The sequence below is a fragment of the Heterodontus francisci genome, chromosome 10 (assembly GCF_036365525.1).
Source record: "Heterodontus francisci isolate sHetFra1 chromosome 10, sHetFra1.hap1, whole genome shotgun sequence".
NCBI lineage: Eukaryota > Metazoa > Chordata > Chondrichthyes > Heterodontiformes > Heterodontidae > Heterodontus > Heterodontus francisci.
The window spans coordinates 24,193,358-24,215,604 of NC_090380.1; the positions used below are offsets into that span (position 1 = coordinate 24,193,358).

The following is a 22,247-nucleotide window of genomic DNA, read 5'->3' on the forward strand; positions in this document are numbered from 1 at the left end:
AAGTTACATTATTCAATTTTGGTATGGCCTTCATTCTTTTTGTACTTAAACATTTATGTAAAATGAATAGATCATCATCCAAATTGAGGGATGGAGGAGATTACTGGGCCACCGACACCTTACCAGCTACTTGGAAATATGCACTGTCCCTAAATCTTGCCAGAGATAAGGTCTTGTAGGGATAGGAAGGACAAACCTTTGTTGAAGATAATCCAACTTTATTCCTCATTTATTGAACTTCTACATTCAAATAACTTATTCTAAGGTAATTCATGAAATATAGAGATGGGAAGCTCCATTAACTAACTTGGGCAGATCAGTGCCAAAGAAATTCCTATCTTGGGCATCAAGATATAATGCTGTACAAAAGCATGCCGATCACTCTATACAGATGCCCTGAAAACACAGGGAAGAGACCCCTCAGCATATTAACTTGAGGTGATCATGGCATGAGTAGATTGGACATTACCCCTACCTGGTGGACCTCAACCAGATAAAGAATGACTATGTAATTTCTTGTTACCAAATGTAACAAGAAAGAGACATCCCAGATCGCTGTGCATAGAAAAGCTTTTCACAACATCTCCAGAGAAAAGTACATAGTGGAAGGTAGTATATTTGACCCAGATTCCCAGAATCAAATTAAACTCAAATACAGCAAGACATGCAACTTTGGGAGTTCCCTGTCTGAATGCCAAATATAGCATGAATCCATCCCAAGGTCATGAAGCTCAGTAACTCTGCAAGAAATAATGCAAAAGCTGTAGTTTTTAATGTAATGAACTTTAAAAGATAAAACTATGAAGTTTAACAGCATCAGCTTTGGCTCACTGGCAGCACTCTTACTTCTGAGTCAGAAGGTTGTTGGTTCAAACCTAATTAAAAAACTTGTGTACGTAAATTATAGAATGGAAGTGGGCCATTCAGCCCATCATGTCTGTGTCGGCATTTCAGTAGAGCTACCCAACTACTTCCACTAAATCATCCCTAAGTGGTACCCGGCCACACAGCAATCATGAAGGTACCATGCAAGCAGCTCACAATCTGTCCCCTTTAAGATGCCGTGCAAAAACATTTAAATGTACCGTGTATGGAAACAAACAGGCGACATGCAAACATAATTTAGAGTAATGATTGGCCCCACTCTCCCTTTTTCCCTTCAAGTATTTATCCAATTCTCTTGAAAATTATTGAATCTGCTTCCACCATCTTTTCAGGCAGTGCATTCGAGATCACAACTCACTGTGTAAACAATGTTTCACATTGCCTCTGGTTCTCTTGTCAATCACCTTAAATATGCATCGTCTGGTTATGGACCCTTCTGCCACTGGAAATAGTTTCTCCTTATTTACTCTTAACCATTCATGATTTTGAACAACTGTCAAATCTAAAAACATCAGCCACAGCTTCTCCAGTCTCTCCGCATAAATCAAGCCCTTCATCCCTGGGACCATCCTACCAAAATCACTTCATGATTGAGGGGGTGCTGCATCATTGGAAGCATTTTTTTTGGATTCGTGCCAATGCATTGATAGTTTCCTTTTTTTTTAAATAAATGACCAGGTTGGGTTTCTTTCCTGACTCCATGCCCCCTGCGGATTCCCCCCACACCCTCCTGCCAGCCTTATGATGAGATGGCTAAGAGAACCGGTAAATGGTAGAAATTGCTGACTGGGTTAAATGCAATGAATGCTTAGGATTTAGAAACATAGAAAAATAGGAAAGTAGGCCATTCGGCTCTGCCATTCAATACGATCGTGGCTGATCATCCAAACTCAGTAACCTATTCCCACTTTCTCCCCATATCCCTTGATTCCTTTAGCCCTAAGAACTATATCTAACTCTTTCTTGAATATATTTAATGATCTCGCCTCAACTGCTTTCTGTAGTAGAGAATTCCACAGGTTCACCACTCTCTGGGTGAAGAAATCTCTCCTTATCTCAGTCCTAAATGGCTTACCCCTTATCCTTAGATGTGACCCCTGGTCCTGGACTCCCCCACCATCAGGAACATCCTTCCTGCATCTAGTCTGTCCAGTCTGTTAGAATTTTCTAGGTTTCTATGAGATCCCCTTTCATTCTTCTAAACTCTAGCGAATACAAGCCTAAATTGACCCAATCTCTCTATCTGAAATGCACCTGGTGAATACAGGTTCAAATAGTAGCCTTCAAAAGGGAGTTAGATAAATAAATAATGAGAGAAAAAAAACTGACGGTCTATGGGGAAAGCACAGGGGAGTGGGACTAACTGGATTGCTCTTCAAAAGAGCCAGCACAGATTCAATAAGCTGATAAGCTTCCTATTGCACTGTACTATAAGATGTTAAACAAACTGCCTTCTTAGATGGACGTAAAAGATCCCAGATCACTATTTTTAATAAAGACAGGGTAGTTCTAGCATTTATCCTTTAACCAACATCACTAAAAAAAAACAGATGAAGTGCTTAGTTATCTTGTTGCTGTTTGTGGAATCTTGAAAGATCTTGAAAGCTGGCTGCCAAGACTGCTGACTATACTTCAAAAATACTTCGATGTCTATGAAGCGCTTTTGTGTGCCTCAAGGATGTGGCAGGCACTACATAAATGCAAGTTACTTATTTCCTTTCTTAGGAAAAAATGCAAGAACCCTCCACCTAGCCTATGACCCTGAACTAAGGAGGATTTCTCCTTCCAATCACTTGCCACCAATCACTACTGAAAGCTCTCAGCGCATTAATTCCTTGCCCAATTGGCCATTCTTAAACGACTACAAGAACCCATGGACCTGCACTCTAGTGGGTTACTACCCTCGGTAGGCTGTAGAAAGAGGGGAAGATTCTAGGAAGGGTTTCCAGCTCAACTAAGAGGCTAAATCCCAAGATCAGCACAGAGCACCTCTCATTTTGCAAAAAGAAAAACACATTTGGAACTGCCGTGGTAAAATTATATCATGTAGATTGGTTTACAACATTCATTATAGCCAGGTCACATTACAGTAAGGCCACTCATTATTAGTTTAAAAACAGCATTTTGCTTGTTTTCAGTTTTTGTAATTTAAGTTGCTGAGCTCTGTGGAGGAAAAAAGGAGAGTCAGGAAGTGGTTTTTGTTACTGATCAGCCTACTTTGGAACAGAAAGTAGTTCATAATATTGACGACCGGCATATAATTAATTTTAATAACTGAATAAGTTGATGTTTGTATATTAATACACCAAAACATAGGAGTAATCGACAACCTTTACATAATAGTGACAGACATAAAATAGGTAAAATGTGCACTAACTGCCCCCTCCCTCACTTATCAAATCATGAGTCTTGTGATTCTTTTCTCATGTCAATAATTTTCAAATAAAGGAATTTTTACTGTACCATTCACATGCATTGTCCAGCATCTATCCAGAGCATCAGCCCCATGAATTGCTTTTGCAGATACTGATCTTGCCGGCAAAATTACATGGTACTACAGCTTTGAAATCAGGCACTATTCCGCAGAACCTTAGAAAAGTTACAGCACAGAAGGAGGCCATTCAGCCCATTGAGCCTGCGCCAGCTTAAAAAAACTAGCAGGCACCAATATACTGTTAGGAATATTATGGACTTTCTGGCTTGTTCACCTGATCTGCCTTAACAGGATTTTAGCAATTGTAATACTGTTCAGAATTGCCTGCTATTCTAAATTTTAGTTAACGTGCAAAAGGGCGTTTTATATTATTAATATCGAGGTCTTTGATATAAGAATGTGCAGTGTTGATGGTTAATCTTGAAACTGGGACAGACAGTGAGATAGTTATTAAAATCGCAGGTATTTGTATGCATTGTGGTTCAAAAGCCAACTCATGTCAGTAGTTTTCCTGCCAAGTTGTGGCTGCAAGACATTGGGCAACAGATGTAGAGATCACATACAACATATGGCATCAAGAGTAAAATATTACCTTTGCACTTAGTATGTATGCTTTTCAAGTGGGGGGTTTTCTAAATGCAAATAGGCTACCCAGTCTCGAGAGAAGAAAAGCAACTGGTTAAAACACTTTTTTTCCCCTCCTGCCATAAGTGCAAATCACCCATTTGCACACCTTGCCTCAGTAGCCATTCTTCACACATGAGCTTGCACACAAAATGCCAGTGGACAGTACAAACTCACCCAACATGGGCACTTTGCCAACAGCAGTCATTGGACAGCATCCAGAGTGGCAAGTCTGGGTGATTTTCAGCAGGAAATTTAAAGCCAATTATAACATCCCTACCACTGCCTGGTTGAGATCAGATAATTTAGCATAGGCCAGAAATCAAACCCAAGGCCTTCTGATCTTTATGTCCCTGTTACACACTAACTTTATCAATGGAGCCAGTGTGGGAATTGTCTGAATTATCCTTTCAAGAGACGAGCTACTAAAGAGAGATGTTGGGAGGGGACCTGGGACTCCATTTGTCACTGCCCAAATGGCAACCTTGTGGGCTAGTGAGCATCAGCTCTGCCAGATCCAAGGAACATATTTTCATCAGATAGTATAGAATGAAAGTATCAATGTTGCACCCTCTGTGATCTCCTGGACTGATTTTGATCATCCAAGGGGGTTGGAAGGAAATTTTGCAGAGTTTTTTTTCTCCTCCCATTAGCCCCAAGTCTTCCTGTTTTTGTGCCTCTCCCAGGACGTTGCATGGCTGCAGGGAGTACCAAGTGTCGAGTCATGGTGCTCCAGCCATCGTGAGTGTGGTGCAGGCTTGATGGACCAGCTTGTCTTTTCCTGCCTGTCATATGTTCATATTATAAATGCAACCCATATCAATATCAATTAAAACCAAAAGTTAAATTCTTTCATGACATGGTCAGCATGTAAAACAGGAAAATGAATTGCTTTTTCTTTGTACTACACAAGGGTATAACCATTGAAAGTGGAGACAAGTAAACCCACTGACAACAGAAATGTGATTTCAATTTTTTTTTTTAACGAAGCCTTGGAGTGTAAAATTGTGCAGCTCCATAACAAAATCAGTTTGGAAAGATACGCTTCTATGAAGAAAGTGTCTCCAAGTTTTAATCTACTTAGGCAATATCACTAGTGAGAAAAATTATGCAGGTATCAGACTACAGCAGGTGCATGTTCCTATACAAGTAACTTCCTTGGTCATAGCTATCCCCTTTTGAGTTAGTAAAGGGTTTAGCTGTCTTATGGAACTGCTTGTTGGATTTAATCATAAGCCACCATTGAGCTAGTTTTTTGCATCAGCTCATCACTGCAAACAGAACACAGCTGGGTTATTTCAAATAAGGTTGACAGTAAATTGCTTTAAAATGCCAGCCGATCCTCCAAAGTATCTACAGCCATATGATTATGATGGGATGTGATTCTACTGAAACTGGTATGCCAGGCTGACTAAATCCTTTGGTGCTTCCTTTTTTAAAATCACGCTACCTGCTCCAATCCCCTATTTGGCTAACTGACACTTTCACAGCTTGATGTTATTTTTTTTTTTAAAAGTAAAATTAACTTCCCATAAGAAATCATGAATGTGATGGTCCAGATATCTGTGTGCAGTCAGCAGTGTTGCTTAACAACTCAATAAAAATAATAATTTTGACAATGTTGGGTCTCCCAAGTCATCTGAATGGATTCAAACATGGCAGCCATAAAGTGATCTGCAGCAGTTCTCAACTATCATTACACTAAGGCTGTACCTAGGTCACTTCATCTGAGCTGGGGTTTGTTTAAAGGAGAGCGGCTTGGGATCTCATTACTGGGGAGAGGGCTGTCTAATGAAATAATTATTGCCAACAAAAACTTGTAAGACCAGATTTATCCTGCAAATGAAATGCCACTGTCAATTAATCACTTCAACCAGTACAGAAATTGAAGCTATTGATATCGACATAGCACACAGCAGCAGTCAATTTCAAAAAACTGTCACTATTCTGCTCTTATAGCCTAGGTATTAGGGACTAACAGTGAAGAAAGTGCTCAACAGTCTCAGGCTACTTCCTTCTCAAAACTCAACTTGCGATTTGAACAAAGGCTTTGATCTACCATTTTGACAGTTGAAGAAATTGCGTCTTGTTATCTGAACTGTTAGATTAATCTGCAATGATTCCTAAAGAATTCATTCATTGGCTCCAGCAAGTTATTTTAATATGGCCACAGAAAATATTTATATTTTTTGGAAATACACATCTCATTGTGCACAGCAAATTGCATCTGGTCTCACTCACTCATCTGGGCACCTGGTCATCAATTCTTCACCGATTTCACATCAACAACTTTATCAACCTCTGACCTTAAATCGAGTTTTCCCCCACATGTTGGCAGGAAGTTCTTCCCATGTTCTGGGCAATACTTACCTCTCAATAAATATCACAAAAACATTATCTGGTCATGATCACTTTGCAGTTGGCAGGAGCTTTGTGTGTGCAAAGTAGCTGCTAAGTTTCCGACATTGCACAGCAGTGGCTACACTTCAAAAGTACTTCATTGGCTGTACAGCACTTTGGAACGTCTGGTGGTCATGAAAGGGAGGGGCTGTATAAATGCAAGCCTGTCGTTCTCTCTACTCACGTATTTCAAAAGATTTGCTATCTTGATCTAGCACGTAGCCTTGCCGTCTATGTAGCTTCGCTTCCAGGTGTCCATTTACTTGCATGTTTTGACTGCCGTTCCAGACCCAAGCTCATCACTTCTATTTCCCTTTTCTCTTTAGCCCTCCCTGCCTTTATGCCTCCTTTCTTTTCTCTGCCCTCAGGAAATCTACCTTCACAAACCCAATTCTTCACTACTCATCTTTTTCCTACTCTCAGGATTAACTCCTTCTTTAAAGTCCTACAGCTTCCATGTGTTTCTCTTGGCATCCTCAAAAGGCATACACAGTTACTCGCCACTGTCTCCTAACAAGCAGCAACCTCTATTTATCCTATTTTCTCCCCCAACCTTCCCAAGAGGTAATCTTGCCAATCTCTGTTCTGTTCCTCTCATCACTTCTGTCCCCATTGACTCTGCCAGTAGATCAGTTATCACTGCTGCTCTCTGCATCGCCTTCTAGAATGTACATTCACTTGTGAACAGAGCCCTTGCCATTTATGGGATTATTGTGGATGATCATATTGATATTTTGGCTTTGACTAAGACACGGCTGAGGGGTGATGACACTTTTCCCCTTAATGAAGCTTTCCCATCTGGCTATACCTTCCACCACTTGCCTAGCTCAAACTGTTGTGCTGGTGTAGCCTTCATCTCAAAATTACACCTTGGTCTGTCTCCCTACTCCTGTAGCAATTTCCCGTCTGTTGAGGATCTCCACCCTTATCATTTAAAATTTTTGCTCTGTACCACCTATCCAAAGTGGCAGCCTCATTGATCATTGTGTATCACGCATACTCATGAATAGACCTAAGGCCACCAATTTCAGACCTGAAAAGTGCCTACTCTACTCAAATTACCCTGGAAGGGTAAGGTATCTCAAAAATGTAAGCAACAGGTAAAGCTAGCCGTTTCACACTTTTACTATGCCGTAGCAACACAAAGTGGCATTTTCCACTAACAAAATGCTGCCGTCAAGCCAATAAGACATTCTGCCTACCACACAAATAAGAAATGTGGTATATGAATTTCAATGCAGGTGCGATGCCAGGTACGTAGGCTGTACGTCCCAATGACTGACGGATCATATCAAACAGCACGTCCCTTTTCGGTTGTTCGCAATAGGCAGACTACTGACCATAGTTAACCAGCCTGTGTTTGCAAAGTTCAGAACACAATGTCTAACATTAGAGGGGATTCCACAATTGGACAGCACTTACTGAAAATCTCAAGTGTGCGAAGAATTACACTAGCAACCAATTTAACATCAGTCAGGCTTGGGCTTGCTGGAAGCTACATATATTCATAGGCAGGGACCTGTCCTCTGCAGACAAAAGGAACACGTCCAGGCGTTGTGCATTCTTGAATTAAACAAAAGTCTGGAAACAATAGTTCCCTGGTGCATTCTCCATGGCAATGCCTCAACCAAAATCGACTTGCCAACCAACTGGCACCCTTTTCTCATGCAGCATAAATTGTTGATCCCTTTGAAATTTGGCATTCTTGCATCTGCCCTGATGAGTGCAAGACAAAAAGCTTTGACAGCATGTCTCTTTTTTCAGCAGTACTAGAGTTCCTTAGTATTAGAGTGATTTGATCTGGATACTATGGCACAATTATTGCACTCAATCTCAACTTTGGTCTTTGAAAGTAGACCAGTATCATCACGGTCGAACATTGCGCAGGTCAAATCAAACAACTGGCCTGATTGAATACTTGAGCAGTTTCTCAACCTCTTGGCCACAAAATGGATGTGGCCTAATGAAATGAGCACAAGAAAAGAGTTAACAGATTTCGTACTTGCCTACATGCAGAAAAGAAAGAAGCTTGGATGATCATATGAAGCTTTTTATATTGAAAGGACAGGTCAATGTTTACAGAGAGCAGCACAACATATATTTATGTATTAGGAGAGAAGATAATGCACAATAAATACCTTGAAGTCTGTATTATATCTGAAAACTTTAAGTTTGAAAATTTAAATTACAAATCGAATAATCCTGCATACTGTATTACAGAACTTAACCCAAGTGCTTTGCTTCCATAATGGGGGCCTTGGTTAAAATTGAAGCCTGCTTGCCATATCAGTAGAGATAAGGGAAGCCGTTTGACCCAACAATCTCATCCTTCCATTGAAATTGGCAATCCTGCCACACTGACTCAAATTTTTGCTTTCATCATCGCAAGCAGAAGATTACTCTAGGCACTGATCACTGTGAAGAAGTGTTTCCTGCCATCAGTCCTGTACTTTCCACTTATTAATATGTGGCCCTATCCCCTGTAGTTGAAAGGGCACTCAGGATTAACCTTTTTTGTCACGATTATCTTACATTCCTCTATAAAGTCCCCTCTTGCACAACCAGGCTTAAGGATCCAAGTACTGTTTAGTCTTTCCGGATAACTCAGTTCTCAGACATTATTGATCAGCATCAACACTTTTCTGTGCATTTCTTCCAAGGTTTGGATATTTCCCTTCTACCCTGGTAACCAGAGCTGAAGGCAACATTCAAGATAAGACCTGATCATAGCACAATTAGTTTCAGCATGATGGCCTTTAACTTGACACACCAGGCAATATTGTTCTGTATTCAGTTCACTTTTTAAATTGCTCCTCTAGAAAGCTAGAAAGTGGAGGTCCAAAGACACTTGGGGGTGAGGTACATAGATTAAAAATGTCATTAACAGGTACAGAAAACAATCAAAAAGGCTAATAGAATACTGGCCTTTATAACTAGAGGACTAGAATACAAGAGGTTAAAAGTTATACTTCAGTCATAAAAAGCTCTGGCTGGACCACACCTAGAGTAGTTATGGGCACCACATTTTAGGAAGGATTTATTGGCCTCAGAGTATGCAGCGTAGGTTTACCAGAATGATACGTAGATTCTAAGGGTTAAATTACAAGGAGAGATTACACAAATTAGGCTTGTATTCCCTGGAATTTAGAAGGTTAAGGGGTGATTTGATTCAAGTTTTCAAGATATAAAGGGGGTGGAAATAGGGTAGATAGAAAGAAACTATTTCTGGTGGTTGGGGAGTCTAGAACTAGGAGGCATAATCTGAACATTACAGCCAGACCTTTCGGAAGTGAAATTAGGAAACACTTCTACACACAAAAGGGAGGTAGCAGTTTGGAACACTCTTCCACAAATGAGAATTGATGCTGGGAATTGATGCTGGGGCAACTGTAAATTTAAAATCAGATTGATAGAGTTCTGTTATCCAAAGGTATGAAGCAATGTAGGGCAATGGTGGGTATTTGGAGATCAGCCAGATCCCATTGAATGGTGCAGGAGGCTAGAAGGGCAAAATGCCTATTTCTGTTACTGTGTTCCAATGCAATCATTGGGCATAGTTAGTATAGAGTTTACTACAGCTTCTAGCAGTTGACCTATAAGTTAGCCATTTTAAGGTTGAACTGATTTATTAACCAATGGGTAAGTTTTGTTAGTTCCAGCTGCCAGATGGAATATTTCATGGCAGTAAGAGAGAAAACAAAAGTCAAAAAAAGTGAGACCTATCAAACCCAGAGAACATCAGCCAACTGCTGAGCTGAAATTGATGTAGTGTTAGGAAATGGAAAGTAAAATGTACTACAGTAAAATTGAAAAGCTTATGGCAAAATACTTAAAATTTAAAGCCCCATTCATGTACTTACAGGTAGTACCATATGTGGTCATGACAACCTCCACAGCACAGGCAAGTAAGGATCCATGAAAGGTGGCATCGTTCAACAACTTGCTACAAAGACAGTGGAAGAAATAATTTAAAAATGTATTTTTATATACAAACGTTAACTGGGTTTCAAGTCTTCTGCAGAAAATCTATAAATTTACCTAAAATTATGAACAGAGAGACGCTCTTCTTCCTGCAAATACAATACACACCAGAGATTAAACGAACTAATGCAGAGCATAGCTTTCCAGAAGCATTAATAAAGCAATCATTCCTAGCTGGGAGAAGCAAATGAATCAAACAATGTAGAACACGATACAAATACTGAAAGCCCTTACAAAGCAATACAAATTGCCTTGGTTCAATTGGAAACACCATCCCCTCAAAGTCATAAGCCTGTTTTGTTTGATCTCTATAATGCACTTGGTCCCACAATCCAGGCTGTTACTCTGGTGCAATGAGCACAATGTAGAACAACACTTCAGTGGTATGCTTCAGATGAGATGTGCAACAGAGGTCTCATTTGCCTGTTCAAGTGGATGCTAGAGTCCATTACACTATTTGAAAATGCATAGGGGCTGTTGTCAAAGGTTCTGACCAACATTCTTCCCTCAACAATATCAAAGAAACATATTAACCAGCCATTCACTTTACTTCAGTTTGTGGCACATTTCTGGCACAGAATGCACAATACTATGATATGGAGCAATATTGATATACAAGCTGAATTATACACTATAAAAATACTTTTCTATTAGCAAATCAATAAATGTTAGTTTGGAAAGTCTTGCTGCTTATCCAGCAATGCCTGTGGAACTGTGGGCTGAATTTTACCTTGATGCCAAGGGTCCCGGCGACGGGCCAAAAGGGAGTGGGAACCCCACCTCAGCTCTGTTTAGGACCACTGGCCGAATGCCATGGCAGACAGCCAATTAACTGCCTACCATCAGGGTGCCCGTCCTTTTAAGGACGGGGATTCCGCCTCCAAGAACTACCGGCCAGTAATCAGAAGCAGTGGCGACTGCTGATATTACAGGAGGACAGGGACCAGGACCAGCACTAGAGCCCAGGACCTCGGTCAAGTGGGGTAGACTCCCTGGGGCTAGTCCAGCAGACCCTGGCGAGAGAAAGAGGGTTGTCGTTGAAGGTTGGGGGGGATGGCCTTTGTCATCGGGGGCCCTCCGTGGGCCACAGTTTGCCCCTGGAGGAGGCTTCTCCCAATATCTCTGCTCATCTGTTTACACCTCCAGTTCATCCTCAAAAGGAGGCACAACCGCAATGGGATGAAATGGTTCCCATCTTCCTCCCAGGTCCAAATCCAAGTATGATTCTGAACTTGGTATATGCAGACCACTTAACCTTTTGAAAAATGAGGCACTGTGCCTTATCACACAACGCCTGCGACGCCCAAATTATGCGGTCCAATGTCATTAATTTCACACATTTTACAACCAATTTCAGGAAGATTAAAATCAAATAAAGTATTTGAAAATATGCATGCACTTACAACGTTCAAACAGAAATTGTTTCATCTCTTTCACATCCTCCCTTTAACAAAATCCTGCTTGTGCAGCAATCGAAACTTACCGATTTCAACATGGATTCCATAACCCTGTAGTATAACCGCACGCCAAGCTTATATCTCTGAAAAAAAACAGAACATGATCAGGACAAGAAATCAGTCAATTTAAAGTACATCAGTTAAAATAAATAAACCAAACAAAACACATTAAATACCTGAAATCCAATCTCTGCCCATCCCGCTCCCACAGCTTGAGCAAAATGCTCCCGAAACTTCTGGCCTAGATTCTCCACTCTATTTGTAATGCCATTAGTGGGGTTCACTGTACAATTCTGGAAAAGTATAAAAAAGTTCAACTAATGTTCCTGCAATGGAAAACAAAAGCATATGCAAATGTTTTGAAACATGGGGGTTTTCAAATATACACTGAATTAAAGCAATGAGAAGAGAGGGATCTAACAAATGACCACAGCCTCTCAAGATATGCAAATCACACATGAAGTGGACGGACTTGTGCTCCCCACTGCACAGTATTGCTTGAATGTATAGAAACATAATTTTCTTTTGGGTACAAGTGCCAGGGAAAGAAATAGTAACAATCCTTCTAAACAATCAGAAAACCTTAACGGCACAATTCCCCATAATTTATTCGAAATAAAGAGGACTAAAACAAAACAATGGCCCAGATTTTGCAGTCAGCGGCAACTGACAGCGCTCGCAGCTGACTTCAAAGAATGCTTACAAAGATCTAACGAGCAATGTGGTGTGGATTTTACCATTCCCTGCATTAATTGCATTCTGGTGCCAGCTATAGGTGATCTCTGGGTTCCAGCAACAGTGATCTCATCAAGCAGGCTAAGTGGCCAACTCTCAGACAGCAAACCAGGAAGTAATGAGCAGGTTTTATTCATTTTTTATAGTTTTTTTTTTACAGAAAGTATAATAAAGATTGGAATGTGCACATGATTGAAGGTAGAAGCTGAAATATCAAACTTCAAAAAGCTTTTAAAAATCTAGGGAGCTTTTATCATGGAATGGAGAAATGAAAGATTCCACAAATATAAAACTAGTTTTTCAGGGCCAGAGAAGCTGTTCAGCAGTAACAAAATCCGAATTACATCTCATTCCACAAGGTTTAACTTTTTCCCAGTGTTTTTACTGCAAGAATATCAGAAAAGGTGGAACTGCATATTAGTCTGTTGAATACTAATCGCTTTCCATCTGGGAGCACTTCAACAGCGTACCCTGTAGAGGAACAGGGAATCACTGAGCAACTTCTAGATTTCTGCGTTTAACTGCACATTGATGCCAGAAGGTGCTGTCAGTTTCCCAGTAACTATGGTAAACACCGACAGTTCTGCCATCATTACAACTGCAAAATCTGGACCAATATCCAGTATGACAAATTTAAGAAAAGATAAATAATTAATTACAATTCCAGAGGTTCCTAGAAAGCTGCAATATGTATCAATATTGAGCAAACTGAAGTAATGGTAATAGTTTAGAAAATTTCACAAGAAAATATATGTATAGACATTGTGTGACATCTATATTTGTACCAGTCACAGTTTTGACCATATTCAGTGGTGGAATGACTTATGTAAATGGAATGTGAAAAAAGCTAACATGCCATAATCAAAGATTACACTTAATCTAGAATTTTACTACATTAAATTTCCACTTTACAGGATACGAGGTCTAAAGGCATATGAAACAGTGTTACATATCCAGATATATTACAGCACATTTTCCAATGGCACAACAGCCAAAATTTCCAAAAAAATGTTTTTCTACTTAAATGCAAGATAAGCACAAAAAGGTACATTATCCAGTTATCCCTGCACACTGACTACATTTGTTTTCTATTCATTACAAAGTAATTCAGTATATTTGATATTCTATGCACTGTGACAGTTCTCTAGTTTATCACCAATTTCCATAGATATGCTATAATTTCTGGAGGCTGTATATAACACACAGCAATGTCAAAATTGCTGCTGATAATGAAGTGTAATAATACTAGTTGATTATATTGCAATTTTTGAATCTGCCTTTATTTGCATTGAAAGGAAAATCTGAATTTCCAGGGCTCTTTCGACCTCACCCCAATACCCACTTACATTAAAGTATGCTTCGAGGGTATCTGAAGGTTTGTCATCGGCTGTATTTAAAATCATTTGTAACTGCTGGATGGTGTTCATTGCAGTCCTGCAAGGGGAAACAGATCAATGCTTCAAGCAACAGTTAAGGAACCCTGTGCAAAGAGCAATTAAATTACAATGACACCACAAGTATCAGGTAAGTACTTAAATTACAAATGATACCATAAAGTAAACAATCCTACACATCTAATGATATCCTGCAATTTACACCCATGTACAACATAGTAAATTTTAATGTCACGGTCATGGAGGGAACATTGATGAAATATGAAGCGAACTGTTGAACTGAACTACAAAAAAAAGGAAACATTTGTGCTACAGGCAAGATGGAGTAGAGGTCAGGTGACCCCATCTGTACTGGCAATAAACATGTTTGTCTGTTGAAGACAAAACCCAATATCCACGCCCGAGTCAGTTTTGGGGAAAACACACTGAAATGGTAAACAGCCCATCCTATGCTAACAACTCCTATCAGCAGGAATAGAGCTAACAAAAACTTTTGTAGACAGAGTGACTCCAAAGCCAAGGCCAAGGCCAAAATAATATCCATATCAAAATGGACCACATTCAGATGCCATCATGTAACAACGGTGCCCATATTCTGGAACATTGTGCAAATCACCCCAGGGGAGAGAGCTCTTAGTCACCTGACTGACACCCCAACCTGACAAGTTTCTACCTGAAAAGTTACCTCCCTGGAGACAGAGGGGCATAACAGCAAAAGAGAGCCTTTTCCAGCCAGAACAGCTGAGACACAGTTCCAGGTAAGCAGCAGCCCTGCTGACAACATCTTTTAACTACTACAGCAGAGAAATTAAAAAGTGACTTTAGAACTCCCCGTTGCGAAAGTAAACCAGGATTTCCACCATCAACTTCAGATTGATGCTCAACAACAAGGAGCCTGCGATATTTCATCCTTTTTAAGACAACATTCAGGCCTGCAACGATGAAATATTTCGTCCCCAAAAGCTTCTAAAGGTTTTTTTTAAAAAACAAACTCTCCTACAACAATTGGACTCTAATTGCATACTACTCCCTACTCTACCTTTGGTGAAGTCGAACATTTTTTCTGTTATTGTGTTAAAAAAACCTCTTTTTTAAGCATACAATAAAACTTCTTGTTTGTCTATTTATTTGACAATTAAAAACATCCAAGGACTAAAACACTTTTGAAAACACAATCTGCAGTCAGTTGAGAGGTGAAAAGTGGAAGTTACTCACACCACTTCCCACCTATCTGTAATATTAATTTTAGTAACTGCAAAATATAACATTACCTGCAAAAAAAATTAGACCTGCGCTTTGTCAGACACTTAATTCTTGAAATGAAAACATTCTGGTACTACAGAAATAAATCCAAGTTTACAAAAAAGATAAACCTTATGCCGATCAAGATATCTTGACATTGCTATCGTGGCACTGCCCACGTTACCTTTCATTCTTGCTGCGAGGGTGCTTTCCTTCTTTTCAGGAAAAGGCAGTAGAGAACACAATCACCATATTAAGGCATGAAATAACATCTCTACTTAATACTCTTCCGAAAATAAATTGGTTTGGATTGAAGCTTGGTATGATCAGAATGTTTCAGTTGAAAAATTGAAGACCTAATATCTGAATTTTGTTGTTTTAGCATTTCCTATAAAAGAGGCGAGCTCAGTAACACCTAGGAGAAGGAAAGCTTTCTTGATCTAAATAAAAGATCGGCAGGCATTACACAATGCATTGTTCATCTTTGGTTGCTAAATCCAAACAACTATGTTCAGTAGCAGCCCTGCAGTGTGCTACCTTAGCCCATGAAGCACACATATGGATCTAATCCAATATTCTTCAACTTAATCAATGCTATCCTCCCTCCTGTGCCTCGCCTTTGAGATAGTCATACACAACCCAAGTGATGCACAAGATATGTAAAGTTGACAATACATGTAAAATGATTTTGCTTGATCTATATGGTCATGGTCCTGTAGTTTTTTTTTTTTTCGGGAATATGTGGTTTGTCTTTAAGGCTTGCAAAGGATCAGTATTGCTTTAAGAACCAGCAAGCCTCAGGAGTTATAGGAAGGTGCATTTTTGTTGCCTTAGAAACAGTCATTTGGAGACTGCAATCCAAAGGGTGCATTCTCGATACCATGGAAACAGCTGCTGGGAGTGAGACTCATGCGATACATTTGTTACAATTTAGCTTTGAACTGGTTGTTAGTAGAAGACAGTTTGTTCTAACAGAACACAGACACAGAGGATAGCTGGTGTTAGCACCTGGAAAAAGAGCTCTCCGCCATTTAAACTGAAGGAAGGGAAGTTAGACTGTGACAACCGTTTATCCCTCAAAAACTCTAAAGTCAGTTTGACTCCATTGAAACTCATTAATTGTTGTAATTCGCTGGAGAAGGAAAGCAACATTCTGTGAGGACTTCGAGCAACATTGGACTGTAAATTTGCAAGGACTCTAATTTTTTTCCATTTTAAATGTTGTTTATATCTTTAGTGTTTAAGAATTTAGTTCTAATTAAAGAGTTAATTTGTTGATTTAAAGACACCTGGTTTGGTTAGCCTCATTTGGGAGTTAATAAATGGTACAATTTGGCTGGGTCTTTCTTTAATTTGAAAAGTTTTAAATGATGTTAGCCGATCTGTGGAGCGACGGGACTGAATTAACAGTGCATTGGTCCCACCACAATCAGAATCGTATATTTTGATTGGGGGCTTTGACAGGAGCGGTTAGTCATAACAATATACAATTCTCAAAGCAGTCACAGGATATAATCTGTTTTGCAATTCTGATTCAGAATAGCAGGATGGCAATTGCTTGCTGCAAATAAAGCTGAAAAATTACCTTCAAAACATACTTGGGATGAGATCGAACAAATCAAGCACACCATATCAAGTATGCCTTTGATTGACAACACCTGGAGTTCAGACTTTTGTACCATCAAGGATGCAAGTCCTCTACATGAGAAATTTCTTACACGAATACTAGAGTTCAAAGGGCATGTGCACAATCTATTGAGTACTGAGATTAAACCTTACAGAAGGTTAGAGGGAAAATAGTCAAATTAGACTACAATATAAACAGATGCTCTTCAACAACCTGGGAAAAAAAACATAGTAACTACAACAAATATAATGACTGAAAGAACTTGGCTTGAAACCAATTCAATTATTGAGGAGATGTAATTGCTCACAAAACAATAAATGTCATTTGAGGTTATATATGTTTTATCCATGCAAGCAATAAAAGTATATACAAAACTAGAAATTGGCATTGGTCAAAATCATTATCTTTCATTAGTTCATCTGTCAGAGCAAAGTACATCAATTCCAAATGAAGAATACATGCTGATGAACAGGATAGTCGTTCTATTGTGAAGGATATTGCTATCACATTAGCAGACAACAGCTAAACTTCGGAACAACTTCAGAGGACATCAGAATTCTGGAACTATAGGAAATGAATGAAATCTCTAAAGAAACATTTGCATTCACCAGAGTGACAGTTCTTTTGTCACCTATGCTACCTTTTCCTAAATCACCACAGAGTATAACAATTATTGATAAGAAATACTGGGAATACTCAGCAGGTCTGGCAGCATCTGAGGAGAGAGAAGATCTCTGATGAAGGGTCACTGACCTGAAACGTGAACTCTGCTTCTCTCCACAGATGCTGCCAGATCTGAATATTTCCAGCATTTCTTGCTTGTATTTCAGATTTCCAGCATCTGCAGTATTTTGCTTTTATAACAATTATTGATCACTGGTGCAAATAAGTCATCATCTTCTCAGGCAGTTCCTTGGGAACGAGGATGACTTTGTTCGCCCAATGTAACTGACTATCCATGACTAGTGTCTTGATACTGGGGTTGTTGGGCTGAGAGGACACTTATATTGGAGTGCTTGCCCTGCCACTGAATTTCCAGGATCTTGTGGAGGCACTGCTGGTGCCTCTCCAAGGATTTGAGATGTCTGCTGTACAGCGTCCATGTTTCTGATGCTTACAGGACAGGTAACATTGCGGCCCTATAGACCATGAGCTTGGTGTCAGATTTGAGACCTTTGTCGTCAAACACGCTTTTCCTCAGACAACCAAAGTCTGCGCTGGCACATTGGAGGCGATGCAGAGTTTCATCGTAGATGACTGCCCTTGCTGAGAGGAGGCTCCCAAGGTACGAGAGGTGATCCACCGTGGATTTTGATAGTCGGGGGTGTTGGGGGGGGGCAGTGTTGCACTGTGGAAGCAGACTGGTAGAGGACCTTTGTCTTCCAGATGTTTCACTTAAGGCCCATTCTTTCATACACCTCCGCGAATGCATCGACGAGGGTTTGAAGTTCGGCCTCTGAGCGTGCGCATACGCAAGCGCCGTCAGCATACTGCAGCTTGAGGGAGGGGTGACCTTGAGTCAGGACTGGAGGCAATGTAGGTTAAATAGTTTCCTGCTCGTCCTGTACAGCACATCCACTCCCGCAGAGAGCTGCATGGAGAGGAGGTGGTGTTGTAGCGAGCAAGATGGAAAAGTACCTTGCTCGAGTCCAGTTTGGACTCAGATTAGGTCAGTGGCGGATTCATTGGCAAGAATTAGAGCTTGCATGTCATCGTACTGCAGGTGGAGGATGGTGAGGAATTTCTCCGGGCAACCAAACTTGAGGAGGATGATCCATAATCCCTCCAGGTTGATAGAGTCAAAGGCCTTTCTGAGGTCAAAGGCCGCCATGTATAAAGGTTGCTGCTGCTCCCTACATTTTTCTTGCCATTGTCTTGCTGTGAAGATCATGTCCACTGTGCCTCTTGATGGACTGAATCCGTACTGTGATTCTGGTAGGAGCTCTTCAGCCACAGAGGCGGTTGAGAAGGACTCGAGATGACCTTCTCCGTGACGGACAGTAGGGATACCCCTCTGTAATTACCGCAGTTGGTCTTGTCGCCTTTTTTGAAGATGGTCACAATTACGGTGTCTTGGAGATCCCCTGATATGCTCTCCTACTTTCAGAGGACAGAAATTAGTCCATGTATTTGTGTCAAGAGTAGCTTCTGGGTAACTGCAAGTCGGATTATGTTTCAAATGAATGATCTATTTACGTGATATATAAAGGTCCCAGTTCAGAGTTAATTGTTACCATGTCCACACCAACCAAGTTGGTGAGAATGAATGAGTGGTTCTAATACTTTTGACCTTTTGCATTTATCCCGACACAGGGATTAAAAATGTTTTCCCTTTCTTGTCGACAAAGTAGAACACCATGGTACGCCTCAGTCCACAGAGGAACCAAATAGATTTTTAAATGCTGGCTGAATGCTAATTAAGCACCTCATTATTCAGAGATAGAGTCCAGGGCATTGAACTCGGATGATAATGGAAATGCAATCTGAATTCCAGCAATATTTGGTTCTAGGATCCATCATGTGCAATTCTAGTCACATGCCCAAGCTAGTTTCACTGATGAATGATTAAAGGGTCACCTGAAATGGGAATTTGGTTACAATAACCTCAAAACACTCTTGCATGCATGATCACAAGAATGCTGCCCAATGGACACCACCAGGTACTTTCTGTTGCAGAGGGGATACGTTGCCTTGTTCCAAGAGAAAGTAGTTTAAATGGCAATTCCAATTTGACTCCCAATTGTGATTACTTGCAACTGAAGCAAGTACAATACTTAGTGGTTGCCGGACAGGGCACCCCAACAAACCAAATGACTAGCTCGAGATATGAGTAACTGCAGATGAGAGGTCAAAGGGGAATTGTTAGTTCCAAATCTGGACTTGGAACCTCAAGTATAATCTTGTGGGAAAACTGTCACTTGCATAAAATGATCTTTGAAATTAGTTATAACTACCGAAAATTGTGGACAGTTTAGTTAAATATTAAACATTTTGAAATGAGAGAATTTTTTTCATTAAGTGGGAGTCTAAAATAGCAGGGCATTCTTCAAAATGTTTTGATAAAAAAAAGTGAACATTTCTTCTTAATGAAATACCTAGTGTAGTTTTCAAGTTTAGAGCCTTTTGGTTGTTGGAGATCTATTTGCAGTATTATTTTGATGCACTTCTAGCAACTTCCAGTTTGAGATATAAAGGGTAGATTGGTCTCCCATATCCAATCACCTTCAGTGAAGTCTCTCTATTGTGTTTCAAAATCTGTCAGTGACCCCTGTCACATGAACCCATGGATGCTGCAGAAAACAGTCAAGAAATCTACACTTTTATCCACATGAGCAAATAGATGGAGTCTTAATATCTCACCCAAAAATGAAAACATCTTGGTAGGACTTCTGATGAGCTCAAACTGAAGACAGACCTATAACCAACCAAGCTAGATTACAAAGATTAAGAGCGCATGAAATGTAACACTGCAAAATTCTATAGTTAAAAAGGATTACAAGTGGCTCAGAAGAAAAAAATACCCGAGGAGAAATCTGACCACCTATTTACACAAGGAAATCACAGAAAGGAATGTAGAGGTGTACTTTTTATGATGGTCATTCCAGCTGAGGTGGCATTGAGGCGTAGACGAAGACACAAAAAGGAAACCAAGAAGAGTCTAACATATGATCTGGCAGTCCTGAACCTCTCATCCTCAAACAAAGCAGGTGTTTGGGAAGGGGGTGGGAGGGGAAAAAGAGAACAGAAAACAGCACAAGAGCCATTTAATTGTCAGATCATAAAACAGCAACCAATGAAAGCTTACTTTTAATTTCTGACTGAGCTCCAAGTTCACAGCACACTAGTAACTTAAGATGTTTATTGTGAAAAATAGCTGGGACATCTTATTCAACATGTCACAAAAATGTAAAGTAGAAAAATGAACAGAAGCAGCTTGTACCCAACAGGAGTCTGTGGAGGAATAACTGTGTGACCATCTTCAGCATGAGGTTTCCTTGGCGTTCTCTCAAGTTCAGATCTATAAAGGAGATACTTTAATTAAATCAAAAAAATCATACATAGCATTTTCTTTTACATGCAAACAGACGGTGAAACATTATTTCATAGAATACAATGGTGCGGAAAGTTATCCTACCCCACTCCAACAACTGAAGTCGAATTATCCTGGATAACTGTTTTTAGGTTTACCTTATGTTACAGCCTATAATAAAGGTATGAATTTCGCTACAGATTTTGATTGTATATTTAACACAGATGTATCACAGAAACTGGCACCAAACTATCAGATTTTTGATATGACTTATGACTAGCCATTTATTAGAAACTAGACAGACAACATATTTGTAAATTTAGTAGTACATTTTTCTTTTTACAATTTATTCAGACTTCCTCTGGCGAAATCTTTTTCCCCATTCTGAAAGTTGCCATGAGCACCAAATTTCAAATAAACAAAATTATGGTTTGATAAACTGGACAGAAGCGTCCTTTCCCTTCTAGAAAATATGTAATTCACCACAGAATAAAATGCTCAATGGGCTAACAGTTACAAATTTATAATGTATTGCCAGCATTGGAAAAGTTCAAAAAAAGGGCCATACATTCAAACTAATGAGTTGGGACTATGTTGAGAGTGCTTTGGATGTTTTCAAAGACAGTGCAATAGAATCGGAGGGCATGGATACATGGTCACTAATCCCTCTATGGCAGGTAGCTTATTGAAGGTAGATACTAAACAGACACTAAGCACTCCAGTAGAAGTTTGCTAACTGAAAAATTAGACCTTGACTGAACTACCCTGAAGCTTTATCATACGTTTCTACTTCCCAGCTCAATAAAAACCAGACAAGAACAAGTTGCTTAGCCAACAGGAAAAGGTGAATAATTTTTTTTTGGGGGGGTGGGGGGAGAGAAGAGAGAAAGAGAGGGGTGGTGTCAGTCTTACCTTTCTTCTGGATCTATTTGCAAAGTTTTGTCATGCGCAAGGAACAATCTTCCATCAAAATCTTTGTTCCTGTGGTAAAGCTCTTCATACTGTCTTGAAAGCGACTCAATCTGTACAAATGTCACAACAACACAAAAACAATTCCAAAGATATTATGTATCCAGTCAATTTCTGGGCCTCCCAAGTTCACTACAATACAAATCAAATTGATCTGACTATATAACATGTGTTTATATTTGTTTTTGGGATGTGGGTGATGTTGACAAGACCTAATTCATTGCCCATCTCTAGTTGCCCTGAGGAGGTAGCGGTGGGGTTTCTGATTGAACTTCTCCCACAATAATGTTATGCAGAGAAATCTAATCATATTGCCCCTGTGACAATGAAGAGACAATGATATATTGCTATGTTGGGAGGGCATATGACTTGGAAAATGAACTTTGAGGTAATGGCATTCCCACAATATTACTGCTCTTGCCCTTCCTGGTGCTAAAAGTTGCAGGGGAGGAAGGTATTGAAGTAGGTT

General features: G+C 39.9%; 1 protein-coding gene across 2 annotated transcripts in view; it reads right to left on the reverse strand.

Moving 5' to 3' along the window:
* Positions 1-22,247, reverse strand: part of rb1 (retinoblastoma 1) — a 274,361-nt gene that overhangs the window by 190,306 nt on the left and 61,808 nt on the right. For both annotated transcript variants that reach the window (XM_068040271.1, XM_068040272.1), the window contains exons 10-16: positions 21,722-21,831; positions 20,720-20,797; positions 13,863-13,950; positions 11,958-12,074; positions 11,808-11,864; positions 10,382-10,413; positions 10,204-10,286 (exon numbers count right to left, since the gene is read on the reverse strand). In XM_068040271.1, the coding sequence (XP_067896372.1) occupies positions 10,204-10,286; positions 10,382-10,413; positions 11,808-11,864; positions 11,958-12,074; positions 13,863-13,950; positions 20,720-20,797; positions 21,722-21,831 (565 nt within the window). The remainder of the gene's footprint in view (positions 1-10,203; positions 10,287-10,381; positions 10,414-11,807; positions 11,865-11,957; positions 12,075-13,862; positions 13,951-20,719; positions 20,798-21,721; positions 21,832-22,247) is intronic.